This window comes from Adiantum capillus-veneris, chromosome 2, assembly GCF_014529385.1.
Source record: "Adiantum capillus-veneris isolate H3 chromosome 2, ASM1452938v2, whole genome shotgun sequence".
Taxonomy (NCBI): domain Eukaryota; kingdom Viridiplantae; phylum Streptophyta; class Polypodiopsida; order Polypodiales; family Pteridaceae; genus Adiantum; species Adiantum capillus-veneris.
In genome coordinates, this window is record NC_140932.1 from 124,466,648 (window position 1) to 124,492,492 (window position 25,845).

Here is a 25,845-nt window from a genome sequence, read left to right on the forward strand (position 1 = left end):
TGCTCTCTACATGCATCCTGACGCTCTGACTGAGGCTCTGTTGACAGTAGGTCACGGTAAAAGTTTGTGGCAACAACACGCATGCCCTCTGGCTTTGAAGCAATTGACCCGTCAGGCCTCCTTAACTGGCTGACCTTGGCATGCGCCTGTCGGGGCTCCACTGTCTCAAAGAAAGCCCCTGTCACTCTGTCACCCACCTGGGTCCATTGTGATGCCTGAGGATGGAAAGCAAACTCTTGGCGCCTCTCCTCTCTGATGGCAAGCTCCTGGCGAGTCTGCTGTAACTGCTCCTCCAACCAAGGACTGTCTGGATGCTGCTCCTACATCCTTTGAAGGGAAGCATCACCTTGTTGGAGACGCTGCTCCTCCTCTCGCGCTGCTGCCAGGCGGGCTGTAGACTCTTGGAGAAATAGCTGACTAAGCAAGTCAAGAGGCCACTTTGTCAGCAGGAGAGTCCTGCAAGTCTAAGCCCTCTGTCCAAAGAGTCACCACTCGCTCTCTGAGCGCAGTCCAGCAAGATGCTCTCTAGGATGCGAAGCATCGTGCTCCCCCTCCTCTGTCTACCCACCTAAGTCACAGAAGTGGTCACTAGTGTAGAAGCAATCTGTCCGAGATAGATTCACTCCTCCCACTCTACGGTCCGAACGAGAGAAGGCCAGGCTGTCAGGTGGTCTCACAAAGCTAGAATGCTGGCACACATCTGAAACCCGCAGTCATACATAACCTCTCCCAAGTTGCCAACTCAACTCCATGCACATTAGTATGGCTACCTCCAATCCTGTCAGAGGGATCCTCCAACATGTTGAAGTTACCCCCAATGCACCATTGCTCTGCCTGCGACAGAGACTCTACGATGTGAGCCCAAAACTCTGCACGTGTGCTTGCCACATTGGGTGCGTAGATGTTCAGGAAGCCCATGAGGCAACCCTGAACCTGCATAGTAATCCACTGGGCCCTGCTTGGCACAATAATCCCTCTGCCCACAATGGCCTGCTGCAAAGAGTCCGGAATAGTCATACATACCCCATCTTGGATGCGTCCAGGTCCAAATGCAGCTGACCAAAACGTCTCATAGCGACCACGCAAAATCTGACCACATCGTCGAATGCGGCTCTCACAAAGATGATGCTCTTGAAGCATAACGATGTCAATCTCACCACCCACAAGGCATCTCTGAAGCTCTTGACGCAGTCGATCCCTCTGACGCTGAAACTGGGGCCCTCCTAATCCCTACACATTTCATGAGATGATCCTCATGGAGTCAGTGAGAGAAAACAGATGTTGCCACAGCAGCCAACCTCGCTATCTTTGAGGCCGGTTTGGATGGGGAGTAATCCGCATCCGAACGACAGACAAGTGCGAAAGAAGTGACTGTCCCGCCCAAGCCCAAGCCGAGCGTGCAGCCCGAAGGGCTACATTCTCTGTCCAAGAATTCTCATGCACAAATACATAACAAGGAGGGCATTGAGTGTCAACAAACAAGTGCACCACAATGTGCCTGCAACCCGCTGCAACCGGAGGCGTCACGTTGAACTTGGCCAGAGGCCAAAGTGTCTGCACCAGATCCGTCATCCCTAAGTCCCCTGTGTGGTGTGAGAACTAGTAGCTTGAGTTTGGAGCCAATCAAGGACTGTGTGCTGGGTCCACTCTGTGAGATCCCTACCACACAGCGGAAACGAGAAATCCACCGCTGTGTCTAGAGCCTCAATGCCTGTAGCTGCAAGAAAGAGGACGTGGACTCAAAAGCTAGCCTTCTCTAGGTCAAGAGAAGAGTCACCCAGAAACCGAGTGAAGCTGTAGTCGAAAAAGTCCCAGCGTCTGCGAATGTCAAAGCTAGTCAAACCTCGAGGGACTGCTGCAAAGGCAGAAGTCTGCACCAAAAAAGGCGGCCTCAAGTGGGGTTGTCCGTCTCGAGCCATGCGGTCGTAGCGAAAGCACTGCCAAGAGAACGCCTCGTGGTAGAAGCATGCCCAATACCCTACGTCTGAGGAGGAGTGGAGGAGGGGGAGGGGGAGGGGGAGGAGGCGAGGGAGGCGAAGCGGCAGCGTCTGAGGCAAGAGGAGGCGGTGGTGGAGGAACTGACGTTGACGGGGCCTCCTCAGGCGGGTCCTGATGAAAGGGGTCAAAACGGTTCCCAGTTGGAACCCAGTGCTGCTGAGCTCCAGAAGGTCAACCACCAGGGGGAGCAGTGGGGCGGGCCCGCCCCTGTTGACGGTGGCGAGGCACTTGCTGCCAACCGTCAGCTGTCTGATCATTGGTCTCTGTCGAGGTACCAGCCTGTTCGTCCTGTGTATCTGGCTGCTTGGCATGCTCAGCCTTGGGAGGCTGTGCATGCGCTGTGGGTCGAGGTCTCCTATGAGGACAGGCCTTTGCCAAATGGCCCATCTGCCTGCAAATGAAGCACTGGTTCGGGAGACCCGAATACTCTTGTCACAAGGCGGGCACCACGTGCCAATAGAAAAGAAGAGACTGAACAAACTTTTAGCACTTCAATATAACAATTGAACTGAAAGAGAGAGAGATGACACGCGACACGGAGTGGCGGAATTCCACCCCAGAGAGTATTGGCCCCAAACCTTGGCGCCCCTTTCAATATTTCTTTATATTACTACCGATTCACAAAGTACAACAGCCGAGGAGCACCTGCTCTGCAATCTGCGCGCTAAAAAGTGCCAGAGAGGGCTCCCAAGGCTCATATTTAAAGGCCCAAAGCCTAAAAGCATCAAATATGAAAAGCTGACCCCCAAAAATCACTTTCCTAAAATTTCGGGATTTCCCTAAAAATCCGCCTCGAATTCCGGGACGTCCGTACAGGTGCCACATCATCATATTTTGATGTGCAAAGTCTTTTGAGTGTGGTTCTGCTTTATTTTTAATGCCTTTATGTCACTTGGGGGCCCATCGGACGGGGTCCCCATAAGTTGGTAGGACTTCTTCTTCTGTTGCTTGTTCTTCTTAGGGTTTCTAGAATTAGGGTTTGCAGGTTTTAGGGTTAGGGTTTCCAGAATTAGGGTTTGCAGGTTTAGGGTTAGGGTTTCCAGAATTAGGGTTTCAACAGTTAGGGTTTTTGCTCTCGGGCAGCCACATCATCTGTAAGTTGCCTCCATTCTTTAGGCTTTGACACGTCAGCAGTTTGTTACATCTCCCCTTCTTGAAAGAGAGTAATTGTCCGCAATTACAGCATATCTGCAAAACAACTCAAGTTAGCTCAAAAATTTCCGAGGTCATTCCGAGGGATATTCAGAGGGACAATCAGTTTGCTCTTTTTATTAAGGAGTTAGCTTCTCCTTTCTGCTCTTTTGATCAAGGAGTTAGCTGCTCCTATCGGCTGTTTTGATCAAGGAGTTAGCTTCTCCTTTCGTCTAGATCGGAACTCTTGATATTCCGGCGTAGTAAAATTAACCATCACACCTAGACCGTACTGATCTTCCACGGGTGTCTTGATGCACTAAAATTACATACCCAGGCAATCTCATCCAATTAGGAATATTCAGTAGTTGGCACATCACAATGCAACATAAATGCTCACATATGTATGTTACAAGACATAGAAACATAAAGCCGCCGATGAACACTCCCCCTGCAAATAACCATCCAGGTCCGGGCCATGAGTTGTTCAACGACTCCCTCATCACTCCTCCCGCAAATAACCTAAAAAGGTCCGGGCCATGAGATATAGAGGCCTTTTACAACCAAACGCCCCCCGGACCGTAGCCTACGTCGTTTGGAGGTGCTGAGAGTAACCATTGCTCAGACTTCTTAATACTCCTCCCGCATAACCATCCAGGTGCGGGCCATGAGTAACAACAACAATACTCCCCCCGTAAATAACCACAAGGGTCCGGGCCATGAGTAAAAACAACACTTTTCAATCATTCAATACTACCTCCGCAAATAACCACAAGGGTCCGGGCCATGAGTATGTGTCACAAAGTGATGACGTGGCGGACAACAGAAACCCTAATTTTTGCCAGAAACCCTAAAATTCTTGCAAACCCTAATTTTTGCCAAAAACCCTAAATTCCGGAAATCGCGGAGGCGGAATATTTATTTATTTATTTTTTTTGGAAAATGATGAGCGACGCGAATTTTGCTTTAGAGAGAGAGAGAACTGATGCTTTTGATTTTAAAAGCTTTTGGGGCTTTGCTTTTGGGCATCCCTTGTAACCTTTAAATTAGTGGTGAGGGCCTCACTTCTCAGGGCATCTGGATGCAGAGTCTGAGAGTGAAACCCTAACCGCTCTCTTGTACTTTGATGATTGATTAATATAAAAAGAAATACCGAAAGGGGCGCCAGTCTTTGGGGCCAATATCTCTAGGCACGGAACTTCGCCGAGCCAGTGCAAATCTATTGTGATATGTGAATTGTTTTGAAGTGGTTATTTGGTGCTGTCGCGGTTGATTCTTGACTTGGAGTGTCCAAGTCTGTTACAGTGGTATCAGAGCACGGCCGATTTCTCTTCTACGGGAAATCCGATCCCCGAATTTTTTTCCGCGGCACCTATGGCTTCAGGCAATGATCAGTCGACTCCCTCTGCATCTGGAGATGCGGGCTGGGATCACAACGAAGATTCAGGCAGAGAGTATGGCCCGCCTTGGCCTACTTAGGCGGAGCGGCGAGAGATAGAGCGTCGCCAGTTGATCGGCGATGCAACAAAGATGATGCTCAATTTTGCCAAGGATCCGAAGATGGCAAAATATATGAACCAGACCTCTTTTGGAAGAGGTACAGATGGAGTGGCAGAGAACCACAACACCACTCCCGAAACCCGCTCTCAAGAAACCTTCTGCCTCCAAGAAATATACGGAGAAGGAACTAGAGAACGTGGTTGATGCACGGATTGCTCAGCTTTTCGACGTGCAAAAGAAGGACAAAAAGCACGGCAAAAAGCAGAAGAAAGGCACTGACTTCCCGGGATATTTGGGTCGTCCGTCGACATTTGACAAGGCAAAGAAATTGAAGAAGGGCGTCAAGTTTGAAGACCTACCCAGTTCTTCTTCTTCTTCTTCTGACAGTTCTTCTAGCTCCTCGGATTCGAGCGAAGAAGACAGAAAAGGTAAAAAGCGAAGCAAGAAGCAACGCTTTGGAAAAAGCAAGAAAGTCCGAGAGTTTAAGGAAGGTGGCCACTCGATCAAGTTTGGTACTTTTTCAGGATACTCAGATGCTTCGAAGGCTTTGTCTTTTATACAACAGTTTGACATCGCTTTCGCGGGAGGACGCTATTCAGAGCACTCCAAGATTCGGAGAGCTGCCTCTTACTTTAAGGGGAATGCTCGTACTTGGTGGTCCACGCTTCTATTAAGCAAGACTGTGCCAGTTACATGGCTGAAATTCAAGAGACTTTTTATTTCTTCTTGGTTGACTCAAGAGTTTGAGCGAGATATACGAGCTGCTTGGAACCATCTCCGGATGACCAAGAGCGATACAGTGAATTCTTATTGTGAAAGATTCTGGAGCTCTTTTCTACCCGCCTCTTCATTCAAGAAGATCTCGTTCAGAGAACAGATTGAGCGGTTTACCTTGGGTCTACCTACAGAGATCCGAGACCACTGCTTGGAACAGAAGTCAGCTTCTATTCAGGAGTTGATGAGTCATGCGAAGCGGGGCTTTGCAATTCACTCTGGCAGTCTGACCTACCCCACAGATGAGGCCATGACACAACGAGCCGAACAGACTTCTGGGAATGAAAGTAGAATGAAAAAGAGCAACCCAGAGAAAAAAAAAGGATGCATGACCCAAGCTTACTCATGAGGAGAGAGCTCGCTTCATCAGAGAGGGGAAGTGCTTTGGATGCGGGGAACATGGACATATCTCCGCGAAGTGCCCTGATAAGGCACAGAAAGAACAGAATGATAAAGACGACGACAGGTCTGAGAGTTCGAGAGCAGCTGAGGAATGTGGCAGAAAAGGTAGATAGAAAAGCAGAACTGGTACCACATGGCGTGGGACCTGCACCGAGTCTAATGAATGAAAGTACAAACTTTGCCGCTTTTGGGGCAAAGTGAAGGATCAAGAAGCTCTTTTGAAGGAGCCAAGGCCAACTTCTTTTCACTTGGAATTGGCGGCTCGATTTGGAACTACGCTCGACAGACTGACGCCACAGGCGGAGGTAGTTCGACTGGCACCCGGATGGGATGTTGCCATTACACTGAGCATTGGCAAACTTCGTTTGCAATGACAGGGGTGTTCAGGGCACGCGAGTGACGTTCTACTCGGGATCCCTTGGTACCACAAGAACTACGCTGTGGTTGACTACCGGGCCGAGAAAGCGACTTTGATAAATGAAGGGCTTAGAGATTGTACTTGAAGAACTTTAGTTTTCTTACTCATTCTTTTGGGAGAACTGAACGATGGATAAAAGTTGAAAATGTTTTGACCTGAAGAAAAAAATGCCAAGATTTTTTTTTTCTCCACGCTCATGCCGATTGCTTTTGAGAGGGCTTGAAGATCATACCATTGATCTGAAATCTGGAAGCACGCCACCGAATCGGCCACCTTATCGTGTGAGCCGAGTACAGAATGAAAAGATTATGAACTCAGTGAAAGACCTCTTGGAAAAGGGTCTTGTCCAGCCTAGTACTTCACCGTATTGCTCTCCAGTGTTGTTGGTTTTGAAGAAAGACGGATCTTGGAGAATGTGCATCGATTATAGCACTCTCAACGAAATCACCATCAAGAACAGATTTCCGATTCCTAGGATCGATGATATACTCGACAGGTAACAGGGATCCTCGTGCTCTAGCAGGATTGACTTGAAGAGCGGATATCAACAGATCAGGATAGCGCCAGGAGATGACTACAAGACAGCTTTTCGGACGACTTTTGGGTTATTTGAGTTTTTGGTGATGCCTTTTGGCTTAACCAATGCTCCTGTGACATTTAACCGGATGATGGATAGGATTTTTCGAGAGTACAGGCTATTTGTTGGCACTTTCTTTGACGACATCATTGTTTTCTCGAAGAATGAGGCAGAACATAGAGATCATTTGCTTCAAGTCTTTCAGGCATTACGAGATCACACATTAGTGATTAATGCTAAGAAAAGTGAATTTTTCCTACCAGAGATACACTTTTTGGGACACATTGTGTCAACAGTAGGAGTGCAAATGAACCCGGCCAAGATAGAGACTATCCGTGATTGGCCCGATTTGAGAAATGTCCATGAAGTTAGAAGCTTCTTGGGACTGTGTTCGTACTACAGGCGGTTCATACGAAAGTTTGCAGAGGTTGCTTTCCCTTTGCATACCTTGACACAGAAAGGAGTACCTTTTTCGTGGGGACCCACAGAGGTGACTGCCTTTCGGACATTGAAAGAGAAATTCACTACAGGACCAGATTTGACTTTGTCGGACTTGCAGAAGTCATTTGAAGTATTTTGTGATGCTTGTGGTCGTAGTCTGGGTGCGGTCTTGATGCAAGAAGGCCATGTCATAGCTTACGAGAGCCATTTGTTCTCTAGGTCGGAGATGACAGCACAGATCTATGGGAAAGAGCTTTTGGCGGTTATCCACGCTCTTACTCAGTGGCGGCATTACCTACTCGGAGCGGATTTTATTGTCTTTACAGACCATCAGAGTTGGCGCTACTTCTTGTCATAGAAGCAGCTTTCGGAAAAGCAGATGCGGTGGGCGAACATCTTGTCACAGTTCCACTTCCAGATTGTCCATGTGCAGGGACAGAAGAATATGGTGGCAGATGCTTTGTCTCGGAAACCGTTGGTTCTGGCTATTTCCGCGATACATCATAGGAGCTTCGAGGATATGGTCGATCAGTGTGCCACAGATACAGATTTTGCAGATATTTTCACACGGATACGAGATGGGGAGACAGTAGTGGGATACTCCCTTCGGGAAGGCTACTTGATGAAAAAGACTATGTTGTGAGTTACACAGCCGTTGAGGGAAAAGGTTATGAGTGATTGCCACTGTCCACCTTTTACGGGTCACCGCGGCATTGCTACCACCATGAAAGGGGTAGAGAGAGATTTCTTTTGGCGGAGATTGAAGAAGGATGTGGAAGAGTTTGTGCGCAGTTGCTTGGTATGCCAGAAGGTCAAGTTTGACAGGCATAAGGCACAGGGATTGTTACAGCCTTTACCCATACCCACCCGCCCCTGGGAAAATATTGAAATGGATTTCATTTTTTTTGATCTCCCGAGAATACAGAATGATCACGATGATTTTCCGATTACATGGCACGCCTGAGACGATTGTCTTCGACAGAGACCCCAGATTTATGAGTTTGTTTTGGAAGGCAATTTGGGAGAACATTGGCACGCGGTTGCAGTTCTCGTCATCGTTCCACTTGCAGACTGACGGGCAATCTGAGATTGCCAATTCAGTGATTTTAGATTTATTGAAGTCTTGTATCTCGCATCAGAAGACTCAATGGGAAAAGAACTTACCTTTGGTGGAATTTGCCTACAATAACACGATACACTCTTCGGACGGGGAAGACGCCATGAGAGATTGTTGAAACTGCTGCGAAGGTTCCATCCTTCCTGAGCACGAAAGATTAGAAATTTGAAGCGGATGAATATTCGCGAGATTTGGATACGGCTCTTGCCAAGGTTCGCGAGACTTTGCAGGAGTCTCAAGAACGACAGAAAAAGGCAGCGGATCGCCATCGTCGCGACTGGAAACTGAAGGAGGATGATTGGGTGCTCTTACTTTTGAGAAGGCACGCCTAAGAAAGAAACAGGGAAAGGAGAGGCTTTTTCCAAAGCTGAGTATGTGATACTACGGACCTTTCCAGATTACTGAAAAGATAAATGATGTCTCCTTCCGATTGAAACTGCCAGATACTTGGAGGATTCACAATGCATTGCATGTGAGTCTCTTGAAACTGTTAAGGGTGATGTGCCTGATGATGGGGAGCCTGATGAGCAACCCGCAGTGGAAGAAAATGAGGAGATCCTTGTTCCTGAACAGATTTTGGCACATAATGATACGAAGAAAGGTAAAGTCCGAAGGCGGTTCTTGGTTTAGTTCAAGAACTTTCCTGCATTTGATGCGAAGTGGATGGAGGAGGAGGACCTAGCAGATACTCCTCGGATTGTGAAACTTTACCTCGATGTTTTGGTTTAGCATAGTCTACTCCAAACGGAACCCAGAAACTCAGCTTGGCCAAAGATCTGGTGCAGTGGGATGCACAAGAGGGGAGTTACTCCGCTCCTTTGTCAACAGATGCCTCGATTTTGATACTAAAGTCACTGATGTCTCTTTGAGCTTCAGGGATACTGAGAGCTGACAGTATTCTGCTGGATGACTTTATGAAATGGAATTCCTGATTATGATACTGATTTGTTCTTGACTTCTTGTGAGTGCAGGAACTGATAGACGAAATGACTGCAGCATTTTGGTCTGATTGATCTCGTATAGACATGGTTGCAATAGGGGTTAGTCAATCGGACATCGTTGAGGTCCCGATTGGACCTAGATGTGATTGCTAGCTACATTGCCGATAAATCATGGCTAAGATCCGAATGAATGTTGAATGTCATGTGATGTCCTGTGATGTCTGGTGATGTCGTGTGATGTGACTGTCGATTTTGTACATGTGCTAGATGTGTGTTCCTAGTACGTAGGTACTAACAGTCAGTGTCTGCTAAGACGGTTTATGGCTTTTGTCGGTTTTGCAGGCGTAATCGCGGTCGATTACAATGCTTTCAAGAGGGGGGTATGTCACAAAGTGATGACGTGGCGGACAACAGAAACCCTAAAATTCCTTCAAACCCTAGTTTTTGCCAGAAACCCTAAATTCCGGAAATCGCGGAGGCGGATTATTTTATTTTTATTTTTATTTTTTTATTTTTGGAAAATGATGAGCGACGCGAATTTTGCTTTAGAGAGAGAGAGAACTGATGCTTTTGATTTTAAAAGCTTTTGGGGCTCTGCTTTTGGGCATCCCTTGTAACCTTTAAATTAGTGGTGAGGGCCTCACTTCTCAGGGCATCTGGATGCAGAGTCTGAGAGTGAAACCCTAACCGCTCTCTTGTACTTTGATGATTGATTAATATAAAAAGAAATACCGAAAGGGGCGCCAGTCTTTGGGGCCAATATCTCTAGGCACGGAACTCCGCCGAGCCAGTGCAAATCTATTGTGATATGTGAATTGTTTTGAAGTGGTTATTTGGTGCTGTCGCGGTTGATTCTTGAGTTGGAGTGTCCAAGTCTGTTATAGTATGAACATGCATTCTCAAACATCATTTCCCACTTCTCCACCCGGGAGTAAAATCACCAATCATTGAAACCAGTATCAAACCAGAGTCAAACCATTCAAATCGGCACCAAAACAGGTTCAAAATAGATACCATCCATTTCAAACAAATTCCAAACAGGATCACCAAACAAGATCAAACAAAACTCAAACTTAAAAAGCAATCTCGACATTACTCGAGCTCGAAAATTCGACTGACTTTCCATCTTGACACCTGCACCAAAAATTAGGATTAGGTTCCTTCCACGAGGTCGTAGCCCAGCATGGCATGGTCCATCAGCTCTTGGACAGATAGCGTTTCTTTGGCGGTGATGGTAGTTGTTACCAGGAGCTGTATTTTTCCTGTTGCCTTCCGTAAATAAGTATTAGATATATTTATTTTATTTTTTTACTTGTTTGTCCCGGAACCCTTGAAAAGGTGCAAGTGGACATTGCATGGCTAGTGTGAAACGGCTGCAGCCAAATGGGTTTCTCACATCAGGGATCTAGGTCGGTCAGACAGGGACTGCCCGGGCCAGTTAGCACTGAATTCTGATGAGTATGGAAGCTCGTGTGCGCCAAACTGGAATTTGGGCCACTCGTCAAGTCACTGCAACTTTATAAGTTGAAAGGGGCCAGTAAATTAACCCACATTGTAGATGTTGGTCAAATGGTAGTCTTCAATGATGGTCAGGAGACCGATAGGGACGCCATGGAAGCATCTCCTAAACTTTAGGGAACTGCTATTTTTGACCGGAAAATGTGTTCGCGTCATTAGCTCTGGAATGACAAGGGGAACATTTTATTGCTCTGTTGCCAAGTCAACTGACGCACCAGTTGAGATATTTTTAGCAGGGAAAGCCCAAACTCGAAAACTGGGCGACGTGTCAGCCTGTGAGCGATTCTGCCACTCTGGGAGGCAAAAACGAGCTGCATATCAACAAAGGGGGCGCCATTTTCAGCCTCAGGTCGATTGTAGTAGGTACAGAAGCTATGGAATGCTTACCTTGCCGTCTATGCACAGTATGGTGACGGGAGTGATGGCCCGCACGCTACATACTGCTCTCTTTCTCCCCTACGTACAGTATGTTATGCCCCACTAGTGGGCTTCTCATTTGACCTATGTACAGTTCTGGGGGTTTATGCTCGTTTTCCAAGGCAAGAGCCTTCTGAACAGGAACTGGATTAGCTAATTGCTAATCCCCCACAGGTACGCACAGTTCCAATACGAAAGATTGCGAGTTTGGAGAGTTTTCTCGCGTGAAAACTCGTCCAATTCATAGGGGAACTGTCCCATTGCGTGCGGGAGCCCTTGGGACACGCGTAGGTGTGTTCGCTCCGCTAAAAACGATCCGAAACAGGGAATTACAGCCTGCTGTGTTTTTTTGCAGGTTTAGGGTTTCGCACCTAAACTGCAAGGGAACATCGGGGGAGCCTCGTGAGAGCCTTGGGATGCGTGTACAGGCTTTTGGGCTCCCGGCAGTGAAAAACAGAGAATTACAGCCCTCTGAATTTCTGTGACAGCTCACCAGAAAGCTTCCAGATATCGAGGGAATCCGTCCTAGACAGGTGTTTTTGACCTACAGGGGTTTTTGCGCCGTTATGTTGTCGAAATCCGGTCGAAAACCTGCGTTTTCAGCCCTCGCCAGGTTTGGACAGCTTTGTGAAAGCTTGTGCTAAGTGGTCGGATCGTCTACCTTAATTTGAATAAAGAAATACCGAAAGGGGTGCCAGTCTTTGGGGCCTGCAGGGTGTCGGTCTCGTGTGCGCAGTGACATTCTAGTCGCTGGATGCAACTGTGTTCTCTTCCCTTCTTAGTGCTCTGTGTAAAGTTAACAGGTAATTGAAATAGTACCGCCCTCTACGTTGTACGGGCCGGTTATATGGTTCCATCGACGGGATAGTCACTTTTTCTTCAAAAAGTGCAGGGTGGATTGTTGTGGGTGAAAGCAACACAGAGCTTGTCGATATGGCAGAGAAGAGAGACCAAGTACGTGAAGAGGGATCTTCCTCACATGGCACAGAGAAAATTCCTTCAACTCTTCAAGAAGAGGACAGGTTGTTTAGAACTCCATTGCGTTGTTGCATGGACATGTTTCAGAAGTTGGCTATCAACCCAAGGATGCAGGAATTCTTACAGGCTCCAACATAGGGTTTCAGCCTCCTACACAGGATATGACTGAGCCGTTGCAGGAAAAGGAGATTTCCAATGCGCAGAGGACTCATGATGCTCGAGGGAAAGCCCATGTGGTTGAGCAACTAGCGGTGACCAATGATCCAAAGCAACTTGCTTTAGCTGGACAGGAACCGTTTGTGAATGGTCAAGGGAGCAATGAACAGGCTATGCTTCGGACCCTTCCATTACCTAATACTTATCCTGGTTATTTTGGAGGTGGTTCAGTGTTTCAAGCTATGGCTGGACCTTCCACAGGTTATATGCCAGGGAATGTGTTCGGGACAATGCAAACAGGCATGGGTAACCCTATGTACGCGAATATGGGTGTCCAACCAGGTTTTCAGGGTGCCTATGGCCAGTTTCGAGTGCTTGGAACACAATTTGGTATGGCTGGTTTTTCGCAGCCATACGTACAAAATGCAGATATGACAGGGAAAACAGTTGATGCAAGTGCTGGAATGAACACTCATGGAGCACCACTGCTACAGGCACGTGTTTATGATAATGTGGCTCCTTTGAGTCAGCCTAAAGATTACAAGGAAGGTGGGCAGGGAGTGAAGTTTGAAACTTTCAGAGGAACTGAAAGTTGATGCAAGTGCTGGAATGAACACTCATGGAGCACCACTGCTACAGGCACCTGTTTATGATAATGTGGCTCCTTTGAGTCAGCCTAAAGATTACAAGGAAGGTGGGCAGGGAGTGAAGTTTGAAAGTTTCAGAGGAACTGAGGACCAATTAAAGGCTTTGAGCTTCATACAACAGTTCGATGCAGCTTATGCTGGAGGAAACTTCACGGAATCTTCAAAGATACGCAAGGCTGCCACTTTCTTGAAAGGGAATGCGCTCCAATGGTGGACCGCATTGTTGAACCAGGGTCAAGCCCCAACAACGTGGGTCCAATTCAAACAACTTTTTGCGCCTGCATGGTTGACAAACACTTTTGAAGTGGATGTGATGACAGAATGGCACGAGTTGAATGCTAAACAGTGTGCGAATTTGGAAGAGTACAATAAACAGTTTTGGACCGCAGTGTTGTCAGTCACCTCTTACAGGTTTGTGCCTTTGTTAGAACAAATTGAGAAGTACTGTTGCGGATTGCCCAAGAAAATCAGGGACTACTGCACAAAGACTACTGTCATGAATATGTTTCAAGTGATAGAGAATGCAAGAGTGGCCAACAATTTGTCGAAGGGAGATTCCGATGGATTTAATAGCCACAAGAAAGGGGCCCAGGGCAAACAGTTTTCAGCCAAGGGCAATGTTGCAGCAAAGCCTTCTGAATCTCCTGCAAAGAAGCCTTCCACTGAAGAAGCTGATACGTCCAAGAAGCAGTCTAAATCTTCTTCGGAACGAGGACAAGGACAAAAAAGGCATTTTTCTGGCAAAACTTTTCAAGAAAGGAAAGCTCTTAGGGAGGCCAAGAAATGCTACATTTGTGAACAGGAAGGACACTTTGCAAATGAGTGCCCACAGAAGAAGTCACAGGATAAGGATGACAAGTCAGACCATAAAGGGAAGAAGCCAAAGCCGAGTGCAGGACTTGTTCCAAATTTGGTTGGAGATCAGCCAAACACAGATGCCACGGAGCTGTGCAGAGCTTGGGGCAAAGTTAGAGACCAGACAGTGCTGGTTTTCTTTGATCCAGGAGCCCGTGCAAATTTCATATCACTAGAATTGGCATCAAAGTTGGGCATTCGTGCAGAGGAGATGGGTATGACAGGCGAAGCAGGTTTGGCATGCCCAGGACATTCAGAGCCTGTTACTCCCATTCTGGGAAAGCTTCGTCTGCACATTCAGAGCTATGTGGATGCGGAAGAATTTCATATTATGCCGCTTGAGGGCTGTGATGTGTTATTGGGTATCCCATGGTGTTACAGGTTGCATGCTATGGTGGATACTTACAACAAAAAGATTACCCTTGTACATAGAGGAAAGACTCATGCCCTTGATGTAAAGCTGAAAGGCGAGTCTGTTCCAGTTGTTTCTGCTTATGCTATTTCATCTGTAATAAAGAATCATCTTTCTGCGTACTTGATCTTTGCAAAACAAGTACCTCAAGTTGTATCTAATTTGTCTACCTTAGATAAAGACAGGTCAACTTTTTTGAGTGGTTTCAGTGATTGTTTTTCGGACTCTTTGCCAGGGGAGTTACCTCCTGAGAGACCTGAGGATCATACTATAGATCTTGTGCGAGGTTCTAGTCCACCGAATAGACCACCATACAAGGTTAGTCCAGCCCAGCAGAAAGAGATTATGGGTCAGGTCAACGAGCTTTTAGAGAAGGGGCTGATTCAGCCCAATTCATCCCCTTTTTGTTCGCCTGTACTCTTAGTGCAGAAGAAGGATGGTTCATGGCGCATGTGCATTGACTATCGCGCCTTGAATAAGAATACTATCAAGAACAGGTTCTCAATACCGAGGATAGATGACATTCTTGATCGGCTTGAGGGAGCGTCATTGTTTACAAGAATAGACCTAAAGAGCGGGTATCATCAGATACGCATTAGACCAGAAGATGTCCATAAGACTACGTTCAGGACAACATTTGGTCTCTATGAGTTTCTTGTCATGTCATTTGGTCTCACAAATGCTCCTGCCACATTTAATAGAATGATGGACAGAATTTTTAGACCACATAGAAACTTCGTGGGTACCTTCTTTGATGACATGATTGTCTACTCAAAGTCTTAAGAGGAGCATAGGGATCACTTGACCGCAGTTTTCAATGAGCTACGCAAGAATAGGCTACTCATCAATGCGAAGAAAAGTGAGTTCTTTTTGCAAGAGATACACTTCCTTGGGCACATTGTTTCAAAGGATGGGGTATGCATGGATCCCGCTAAAGTGGAAGCAATTAGGTCATGGCCAGACTTGAAGTCCGTACATGACATTCGAAGCTTTCTAGACTTATGTTCCTATTACAGGAGGTTCATCTGAAATTTTGCTGAGATTGCTTCTCCACTCCATGCACTGCAAGGAAAAGGAGTTACTTTCAAGTGGACAGCCAAGGAAATTTTAGCGTTCAAACACTTGAAAGAGAAGCTGACTTCAGATCCGGTAATTATTTTGCCAAATCTTTCTAAACCTTTTGTGGTTCAATGTGATGCGTGTGGCCATAGTCTTGGTGCAGTTCTAATGCATAATGGCCGAGTAGTCGCATATGAGAGCAGAATTCTTTTGAAGACTGAAAGGAACTTGCAAGTCTATGAGAAAGAATTGCTGGCAGTAATTCATGCTCTCACTAGTTGGAAACACTATTTGCTAGGGGCTGATTTTGTTGTCCAAACGGATCATCAAACCTTGCGATATTTTCTTACACAGACGAAGTTGTCTGAGAAGCACATGCGATGGGCAAACATCTTGTCATTGTTCCATTTTCAGATTGTGCATGTGCAAGGGAAAAAGAACGTGGTGGCTGATGCGTTGTCACGAAAGCCCCAAATTTCAGCAGTGTCAATTCCGTATCATTGTGAACTAGACGAAATGAAGACACAATATGCTGAAGATTCAGATTTTGCAAGGATCTATGACCAGCTTGTTGATGGGCAACATCATGAGCACTATATGCTTAAGAATGACTTTCTCATGATGCATGGAAAGTTATGCGTTACTAAACAGTTACGGCCAAAGATTTTGATGGGAAGTCATGCTCCACCTTATGCTGGGCATCGTGGAATTGATGCGACAGTGAAAGGGGTTGAGGCATTCTTCTATTGGCCAGCTTTGCGTCAAGATGTTGACACATTTGTAAGATCATGCTTAGTATGCCAAAAAGTCAAATTTGACAGACAAAAGCAACCGGGATTGTTGCAGCCATTGCTGATCCTTGATAGGCCATGGGAAAGTATAGCAATGGACTTTATCTTTGATCTTCCAAGGACGCAAACAGGAAATGATGGGATTTGGACTATCATTTGTAGGTTCAGTAAGCAGGCCCATTTCATTCCAGTTAGGAAGAAGATAAAGCCAGGACACATGGTCAAGATATTCATGAGCAATATCTTTAAATATCATGGGATGCCTCAGTCAATTGTCAGTGACAGGGATCCACGTATGACGAGTCTTTTCTGGAAGGCATTGTTTGAGAACATGGGCACTACGCTCAAGTTCTCTTCTTCGTTTCATCCGCAAACTGATGGACAGTCAGAAGAGGCAAATTCTACTGTCTTGGACCTACTCAAATGTTATGTCTCAAAGCACAAGGCAACTTGGGAACCCCATCTTCCATTGGTTGAATATGCTTACAATAACACTGTGCATACATCAACAAGTAAGGCACCATTTGAGATAGTGGAAGGAGGAAAGAAAGTCCCACCCATTTTGCAGACTAAGGACAAGATATTTGAGGCAGACAAGTATGTGCAAGATATGGATGAAACATACAGGAAGATAAAGATTGCTCTTGAGAAGACTCAGGCTAAGCAAAAGAAAGCTACTGATCGTCACCGTCGTGAATTTGTATTTTCACTTGGTGATTGGGTACTTTTGCGCTTTGAAAAGGCCAGGTTAAGGAAAAGGAAAGGCAAGGAACGCTTGTTTCCTAAGCTCAGTATGCGATATTATGGTCCTTTTCAGATTTCAGAAAAGATCAACGATGTAGCTTACAGGTTAAAGCTACCAGAAGGCTGGAAAATACATAATGCTTTTCATGTCAGCCTTCTAAGGCCCTTTGTTGGTGATGTGCCAGAGAATATGCTTGATGAGGAACAACCCGAAGTGGAAGAATTGGATGAAATCCTTGTTCCTGAACAGATATTGGCACATAAAGAAAGAAAGGTTAGAGGAAAAGTTGCAAGACGCTATTTGGTGAAGTTCAAGAACTATCCATCATTAGATGCCAAATGGATGGAATAGTCTGAATTGCTTGATTCACCTCAGCTATTGCAATTGTATCTTGAAGCCTTTCAAATGGAACCCACAGTGACTTGATGCAACCTTTTTGGAGCAAGGCAAGAGCATGGTTCATGATGCTCAAGAGAGTAGTTAAGCAATTGTATCTACTCTTTCCATACAGAATTTAGCTAGAGAAGTTTGTGCTCAAGAGTACACTAGAAGACTTCTATGCTTGATATATGTTTCGTAGCCAGGTTGGTGGGATTGTTTAATCGTCCAACGCTACATTTCCGGAAGCATGTATATCTTGGATTCCCATCATAGAATATATGTGATATCAGGAGATATCCGCATGTATTATTGGCATGCAAGTGAGGTCGTTTGCAGTATTTCAAGGGTGGGGTGTGTCACCAGGAGGTGTATTTTTCCTGTTGCCTTCCGTAAATAAGTATTAGATATATTTATTTTATTTTTTTACTTGTTTGTCCCGGAACCCTTGAAAAGGTGTAAGTGGACATTGCATGGCCAGTGTGAAACAGCTGCAGCCAAATGGGTTTCTCACATCGGGGATCTAGGTCGGTCAGACAGGGACTGCCCGGGACAATTAGCACTGAATTTTGATGAGTATGGAAGCTCGTGTGCGCCAAACTAGAATTTGGGCCACTCATCAAGTCACTGCAACTTTATAAGTTGAAAGGGGCCAGTAAATTAACCCACATTGTAGATGTTGGTCAAATGGTAGTCTTCAATGATGGTCAGGAGACCGATAGGGACGCCATGGAAGCATCTCCTAAACTTTAGGGAACTGCTATTTTTGACCGGAAAATGTGTTCGCGTCATTAGCTCTGGAATGACAAGGGGAACATTTTATTGCTCTGTTGCCAAGTCAACTGACGCACCAGTTGAGATATTTTTAGCAGGGAAAGCCCAAACTCGAAAACTGGGCGACGTGTCAGCCTGTGAGCGATTCTGCCACTCTGGGAGGCAAAAACGAGCTGCATATCAACAAAGGGGGCGCCATTTTCAGCCTCAGGTCGATTGTAGTAGGTACAGAAGCTATGGAATGCTTACCTTGCCGTCTATGCACAGTATGGTGACGGGAGTGATGGCCCGCACGCTACATACTGCTCTCTTTCTCCCCTACGTACAGTATGTTATGCCCCACTAGTGGGCTTCTCATTTGACCTATGTACAGTTCTGGGGGTTTATGCTCGTTTTCCAAGGCAAGAGCCTTCTGAACAGGAACTGGATTAGCTAATTGCTAATCCCCCACAGGTACGCACAGTTCCAATACGAAAGATTGCGAGTTTGGAGAGTTTTCTCGCGTGAAAACTCGTCCAATTCATAGGGGAACTGTCCCATTGCGTGCGGGAGCCCTTGGGACACGCGTAGGCGTGTTCGCTCCGCTAAAAACGATCCGAAACAGGGAATTACAGCCTGCTGTGTTTTTTTGCAGGTTTAGGGTTTCGCACCTAAACTGCAAGGGAACATCGGGGGAGCCTCGTGAGAGCCTTGGGATGCGTGTACAGGCTTTTGGGCTCCCGGCAGTGAAAAACAGAGAATTACAGCCCGCTGAATTTCTGTGACAGCTCACCAGAAAGCTTCCAGATATCGAGGGAATCCGTCCTAGACAGGTGTTTTTGACCTACAGGGGTTTTTGCGCCGTTATGTTGTCGAAATCCGGTCGAAAACCTGCGTTTTCAGCCCTCGCCAGGTTTGGACAGCTTTGTGAAAGCTTGTGCTAAGTGGTCGGATCGTCTACCTTAATTTGAATAAAGAAATACCGAAAGGGGCGCCAATCTTTGGGGCCTACAGGGTGTCGGTCTCGTGTGCGCAATGACATTCTAGTCGCTAGACGCAACTGTGTTCTCTTCCCTTCTCAATGCTTTGTGTAAAGTTAACAGGTAATTGAAATAGTACCGCCCTCTACGTTGTACGGGCCGGTTATAGTAGTCCCAAGAGATAGTAATCACACTAAACCTCCAAGGTCATCTGCTCGTGAAGAGACATCTATTGGGAGATGTCGAGAAACTTCAAGTTATAATCTGCTAGGGTTTCCATGGCAAGCATTTCAGGATACCCCACTCTGCCAGAAGTTGCACTCCGAAGGAAGATGTCAGAAACCATATAACTTCGGGCAAAAATTTTATTGAAAGCTTGCCAAGTACTTGGAGTATGCTGCTTGGTAGCTGTAGACATCAACATCTGCATGGCACTGCTTCTGAGAAAAATAGTGACTTGAAACAAATCTGGAGCCTTCTCTTGCAAGGGATCTTAATTGGCTTATGCCGTGTAAGACATGAGCGGTGAAGATGAGAGCGTGCCCGATGTGCGATGAAGTAAGGGTGGTAGTGGTTGATACCTCAAATATAATTCAATTCCAATAGCTCTGTCTGCTCTTTTGTAGGACCGGTATGCTTTCAGAAAAGCACACGCGTGATGCTCTGATACCACTGTCACAAAGCGGGCACCACGTGCCAATAGAAAAGAACAGACTGAACAAACTTTTAGCACTTCAATAACAACTGAACTGAAAGAGAGAGACGACACGCGACACGGAGTGGCGGAATTCCACCCCAGAGAGTATTGGCCCCAAACCTTGGCGCCCCTTTCGGTATTTCTTTATATTCCTGTCGATTCACAAAGTACAACAGCCGAGGAGCACCTGCTTTGCAATTTGCGCGACCCCAAAAAATCACTTTCCTAAAATTTCGGGATTTCCCTAAAAATCCGCCTCGAATTCCGGGACGTCCGTACAGGTGCCACATCATCATATTTTGATGTGCAAAGTCTTTTGAGTGTGTTCTGCTTTATTTTTAATGCCTTTATGTCACTTGGGGCCCATCGGACAGGGTCCCCATAAGTTGGTAGGACTTCTTCTTCTGTTGCTTGTTCTTCTTAGGGTTTCTAGAATTAGGGTTAGAGTTTCCAGAATTAGGGTTTCAACAGTTAGGGTTTTTGGCAGAAATTAGGGTTAGGGTTTTTGCTCTCGGGCAACCACATCATCTGTAAGTTGCCTCCATTCTTTAGGCTTTGACACGTCAGCAGTTTGTTACAACTCCACACTCTGTCTGATCCATCCCCCACTCGCCCGAGGCAGCAGTACCACCTTGGGGAGGGAGTGCGTGTCTTGAACAAGAACCTGCACAGTAGGTAAACCTGCGGCCTTGGCCACAACTGAAGCTACAGTGCGCGGAGACTCCAGAACTGTCCCAAACATGGAACCAATCCTTGGGAGAAGAGGGAGGTACTCTCGCCTTAGGCCTGGAAAAGAGACCGAAATCTGCAAGTCTGCCTCCTCCTCAAGCACATCTGTAGTAGGGTCAAAACCATGATGCCATCAACAGAAGTAAGCTCGAGCTGCTCGGATGCCGAGTGGGCTCATCTAAATCACCTTGGCCGTCATATCTACAGACTCGAACTCTACCTTGTAGTACCCTCTCCCGAGGATCTGGACATCGGTGATCTTGTGCACATCAAAGAGAAGACGGGTCTGTAGTAAATCCAGAACCTCGCCCCGATTGGGCCGAGTGTCCATGATCTTATAGATAACCAAAGTGGCTTGCAAGCGCTCCACTTCGGCCATCAAGCTCACTTGCTCTTCTGGCGAAAGAGCAAGTCGAAGTCTCGGCTCCGTGGTGTCGGGCGAGGGGGACTTTTGTGGAGTCCCTTTGAAGTGGAGCAGAAGCCGCCATTCTGTGTCCGCTGCTGAATTGAGGAGGGCGTTGGCGACGAGGCGCTCACCAGGAAGCTGAAGATAACAGCCTGCGTGCGAGCCGAGGGCGTTACTCGGAGGGAGGGGGGATAGGGTGGGGCGAATGGAGCGGGGGAAGGGGCACGCATAGAGGGGAAAGGGTGGGGGAAGGGGAGGATGAGGCGCGCACGAGGGGCAGCGGGCAGCCAGCAGCGCTCAGTTGCAGCGTGCAGCAGGCAGCGGGCGAGGGCAGGGAGAGGTTGCGCGAAGAGAGGGGGGGGGGGGGGGGGGGGGGGGGGGGGGCTGAGCGATGGTGATGGCGGGCAGCGAACAGCGAGCGATCAGAGGCTTTCGGACTGAGAGGTATTCATCTTCTTCTAGCTCCGATACGACTTGTTAAATGCGTTAGATTATTGAGTGTACAAGAATGCTTCTCTAGCTCCGATACGACTTGTTAAATGCATTAGATTATTGAGTGTACAAGAATGCTTCTTATATAGGAGAGATCTGGCGTCTAGGGGTTACATCAGACATAATGCATGACACAAGGCCTCCCACTTGCATTGCTTGACCCACAAAAGAAGGGACACTTTTACAAGTTTGTACAACTAAACAAGCCACATAGACAACACATGGATATCATACGACTAGGTGCCACATAGGCTCCAACTGCACATGGTGGAGTACATACCAATAGACAAGATAGTGGGGATGTCGTGGTATTTAGTCAATACTATGCATGATGGAGCTGATGGTTATATCGTCTTGTGGGTGACTACCATGGGTCTATACCTTGCACTTTCCTTCAAGGGTGAATCTGGGCTTATCCTGGATTCATCTAGGTATATTTTTTAGTCGTATAGCGGACATGCAGACTTCACATTGTGAAGTTTTCGTCCGAGTTACGACCAGTTGATATTGTGCTAATTCTTTCTATCTTTTGTGGTGCGTATGCTCTATCAACTACCTCATTTGTGCTATTTTTTTCGATTTCATGCTTCTTTTAGTGCTAGGCTTCATTATGGCTGAGTCTGCCCTTGATCTCCGGAGTCGTGACAGAAACTCAGTACGCTGAACTTTGTGTTGATGTATGCTCATGTGTGTGTGCGTGTGGTGTGTGCTGTGTTGGGGAGCATATGTTAGTACCTAGTTCTACACCCACTATTGGGCACTGACGACGTTAGTGGGCATGTCGTGGTATTTAGTCAATACTATGCATGATGGAGCTGATGGTTATATCGTCTTGTGGGTGACTACCATGGGTCTATACCTTGCACTTTCCTTCAAGGGTGAATCTGGGCTTATCCTGGATTCATCTAGGTATATATATATATAAGATAGCTCCAAGGTTAGGTTCAGAAAGATGCTAAGCCATAGGAAAATGTATACCCAACACAGTTCTTATAAAGTGGATGTAGAAAATGTTGGAAACTCCTCGGTGTTTATGAATCTTGTCAAGACTTTGTGAATATGATGATATCCCAATTTTGCAAGTGTGTGGAATGGTGGTCATGAGCTCTTAACATTGCTTCGGTGCATAAGTTCACTGGGCAGCTTTATCAAGTGTCACACAGCCAGAGTTTTCCTAGCTATCACCATTGATTGTATCATTACCTTTATATATCTCTAAGGGATTTTCCCATGAAATATATGTATTTTTACATAGGAGTTTGAGATCCACCATTTTGGTGTGTATACTTGGTGTGTGTATGTTTTGGTTGTAGAAGAAAGGGAGCTAGCTAGCTCCATTGTGTTTGGGTGTCAAGAATGTGGTCTTATTTTGTCACGGGACACATCCCAACCCTATGTGTCCGTGGACAAGCTACACCACAACAGGGTTCAATCAGTTCAGTCAAGTCTAGATTAGCAGTGATTTGGCACTTTTGTGAGTCTATTCGTAGACCGTGCATGCCCAGTCACTTAGCATAGATGCATATCCTCCGGTTGCACACAACATGATCATCGGAATTCCCATCAGAATCCGTAAGCATCAGTTAGGGGAATTTTCCAGTGCATTTAGCCTATTTTCCTATTTATTGGTTATTTTCATTTATTATTTTTAAGTGACTTTCCAACAAAAGTAGGTAGGGAAATTTTACTAAGTTAATATATAAGCAAACCCAAGTTAGCACTTTCTGGCAGAAGAGGCAGCAGGAGCTTCCCGCTCAACAGGCAACTTCTTAGCAGTACCCCCCTCAGCATCAAGATCCCTCGCCATCCATCTCCCATCTCTGGCGTTTTCTTCACAGATTCAGCCATCGCCGACAACACCTCTCTCTGGCGCTTGTCTCCCTTCCAGCAGCCCTAAAAGGCCAGCGTTTTGAGATTGCAGCATCAGCATGCCATGGCGTTTTTGTCACAGCCTGCAGCATTTTACTAACGCTAGGATTCCTCATCAGACCAGCGTTTTTTAGTGCTTGCTGCCCAGCGTTTTTCAGCAGTTATACCTCAGCCTATACAGCGTTTTCAGCAGGTGCAAACCTCTCTAAAAACGCAGCCAAAGAAGCCTTTCAGTTTAGCGTTTTCACCTTCAGCAGGAACCCCGATCAAAACAGTCATTTTCAGCCATTAAAATAGCAAGAAAAACAGTCATTTTCAGCCTCGAAACAACCACCGAATTCAGCCCATAGAAGATCACAGTTTCAGCCACAAAGTCGTCGTCGTCATCACCGTCGTCGTCATCGGCATAGTCCCATTGCATCAGTCCATTGCATTCGCATTGTACACCTTTGTGCAATCAAAGTAGACCACTCTCGCCGACGAGAGTGGGGCCTTCGGAGGAGGGTTATACAACCTCTCGGTGTCGTATCTCTTCTCTCTCCTTCTCTCAGTCTCATTCACTTGCACGCACAATATCCACTCACTTTGTTCGTGACCACAACACTCTACAGACGGAAAAGCTCTCTCTTTCCCTAAGAACTAAAAGGAACCTTGAGCAATAAAGATCACTAATCTTGAGAAAAAAACAACATTCATTCTGTTGCACCTTACATATTTGTCTGAATACAGTTCCATTTTTCAAATACTGCAATCAATTACAATTGAGTATGCAGGGCCAGACTATCATTACGTCCTTCGAGGGGAGGTTAAGTATACACATATTGCTTTGCATGTATAATTTTTGTTTTACCGACACCCGTCTCTTGAAATTGATCAAGGTTGGACAAGTAGTCGGCTGCACTAGCATTTTCAAAGTTTTGGGCCACTCTTTTCCTTTTGCACATGATGTAGCTTATGCATTGAGCATACACTTAATCTCGTTTTCTATGTTAAAAATCCTACAACAAACTTTGCAGGCTGTATGGTGCCGGTTTCCTTCAATCGTGGAGCCCCATTTGTGTATCCTTTATTCAGACTCTTTGGCGATATTTACACCAGCAGGTAGCTTATCATTCACTAACTTGTTCATGATTTTCACTTGTTTCAAATCAGCTTTGAGTAGATGAAGTTATATCTGGTTTCAAATAATTGGGGCTTAAGCATTCAGGAACAAATGTCTTGAAATGGTAAAGTGATGAGTTGGTTTGGGTTCTGTTTACTGGTCCAAGTTATGGCATATATATTGTTTTGGTGGGTGGAATGTGGTCATTATTTCAATCATAAGAGCAAATTTAGAGATTCTTCTAACACTGGATTTTATGCAGGTGAAATGACAATTATCCCATTGCCTCATGCAGTGGCATCCCTATGGCCTATTCCTGCTGGATTATTTTTTCAACAAGCACCCATAGAAAATACATTACTGAGTAACACAGTGAGCAGCTCCTATGCAAACAAGCTACCAAATCTGAACTGCAACAAATTGACCCAACCAAAATTTTCACAAAGCCTTTCCAGTTTGTCACATCTTGTGTTGCAGCATCCTCTTCAAGTAAGAAGTACATTTCTTTTGTGTTCTTGCATTTTCAGTACCCAGGCCTGTCTGTATGTGGAGTGCCATGCATTTATGACGGCACATTCATTTTTGTGCTCCTATGCAATCAATTCAAAGCCATTCATTTTTGTAAAAGATTGTGCTTGTTACTGGTGGTTTGTTTTGTGTATACTGTTCATAGCGAATGTGATGCTAAAGCTGTAGTCTGTCTAGGCTTGTTTTTCAATGTTGGTATGTATTTCTACATAGAAGACTGTTGGGTATGAATATGTTTAAGTTTGAGAAGTCATTGCTGTTGTATGTTGACTGTGTTTATTTAACATTCTCTTGTTTAGAGAGTGCAAGTAGTTTTTTAACTGATAGCAAGTTTTTCTAGGCTCTACAATATGAAAAAGATGGGAGTCTGCATGTTTTAGAAGATGTTGATGAGCAAATTATGTGGACGAGCAGTGATATTTCTTATTTGGCCTCTTACCACAAAGGTACTCTCTTCAATTTTGTTTAATGTCTCCAGACTTTTATTATATATTCAGTGTACTAAGCCTGTCTAGTATGTTTGGCTTTTCACAATTCACATGCACTGTTTTAAAAAAAAGAACGTTTGTATCATTTAGTTTCAACGTAATTCAATGGCGAGAAAGTGATTCATTGTGTTTGCACCATGTCAATGTTGGTAAAATGTAAATCCACATTACAATAGCATGCCACTTAGTATGGCTAATTCAAGCATAGCTCCCATCTCAAGGGGATATTTTCCATACTTTGTTCATCTATTTGAATGCTTAGAATTTCTCTCAATGCCCAAGATATGCATGGTCATACTCACAAAAATTCTCCCTTGATATATCAAAACGCAGCCTGATAGGAAGTCGTTCTTGCATCAGAATTGGTTTCTCCAACTCGCGCTCCAGTCTTTGGGGCCTGCAGGGTGTCGCTGCCTGCCTGGAAGCACTCTAGATGCCAAGCCATGCTTTGTTTGAAGTGTTAATTCCAGTCACAGGTTTATTCGTGAAGTTTCTCTGTGTCAAGTAAAGTTTATCAAGTAAAGATTCAGGTGAAAGCTAAAATCT

At 45.8% G+C, this 25,845-nt stretch overlaps 1 protein-coding gene across 1 annotated transcript in view; it reads left to right on the forward strand.

Annotated features, from left to right (window-relative positions):
• Positions 1-25,845, forward strand: part of LOC147463541 (uncharacterized) — a 68,598-nt gene that overhangs the window by 31,897 nt on the left and 10,856 nt on the right. The window contains exons 3-5 of the mRNA XM_086489562.1: positions 24,198-24,282; positions 24,546-24,772; positions 25,152-25,257. Coding sequence (XP_086345688.1) covers positions 24,198-24,282; positions 24,546-24,772; positions 25,152-25,257 — 418 coding nt within the window. The remainder of the gene's footprint in view (positions 1-24,197; positions 24,283-24,545; positions 24,773-25,151; positions 25,258-25,845) is intronic.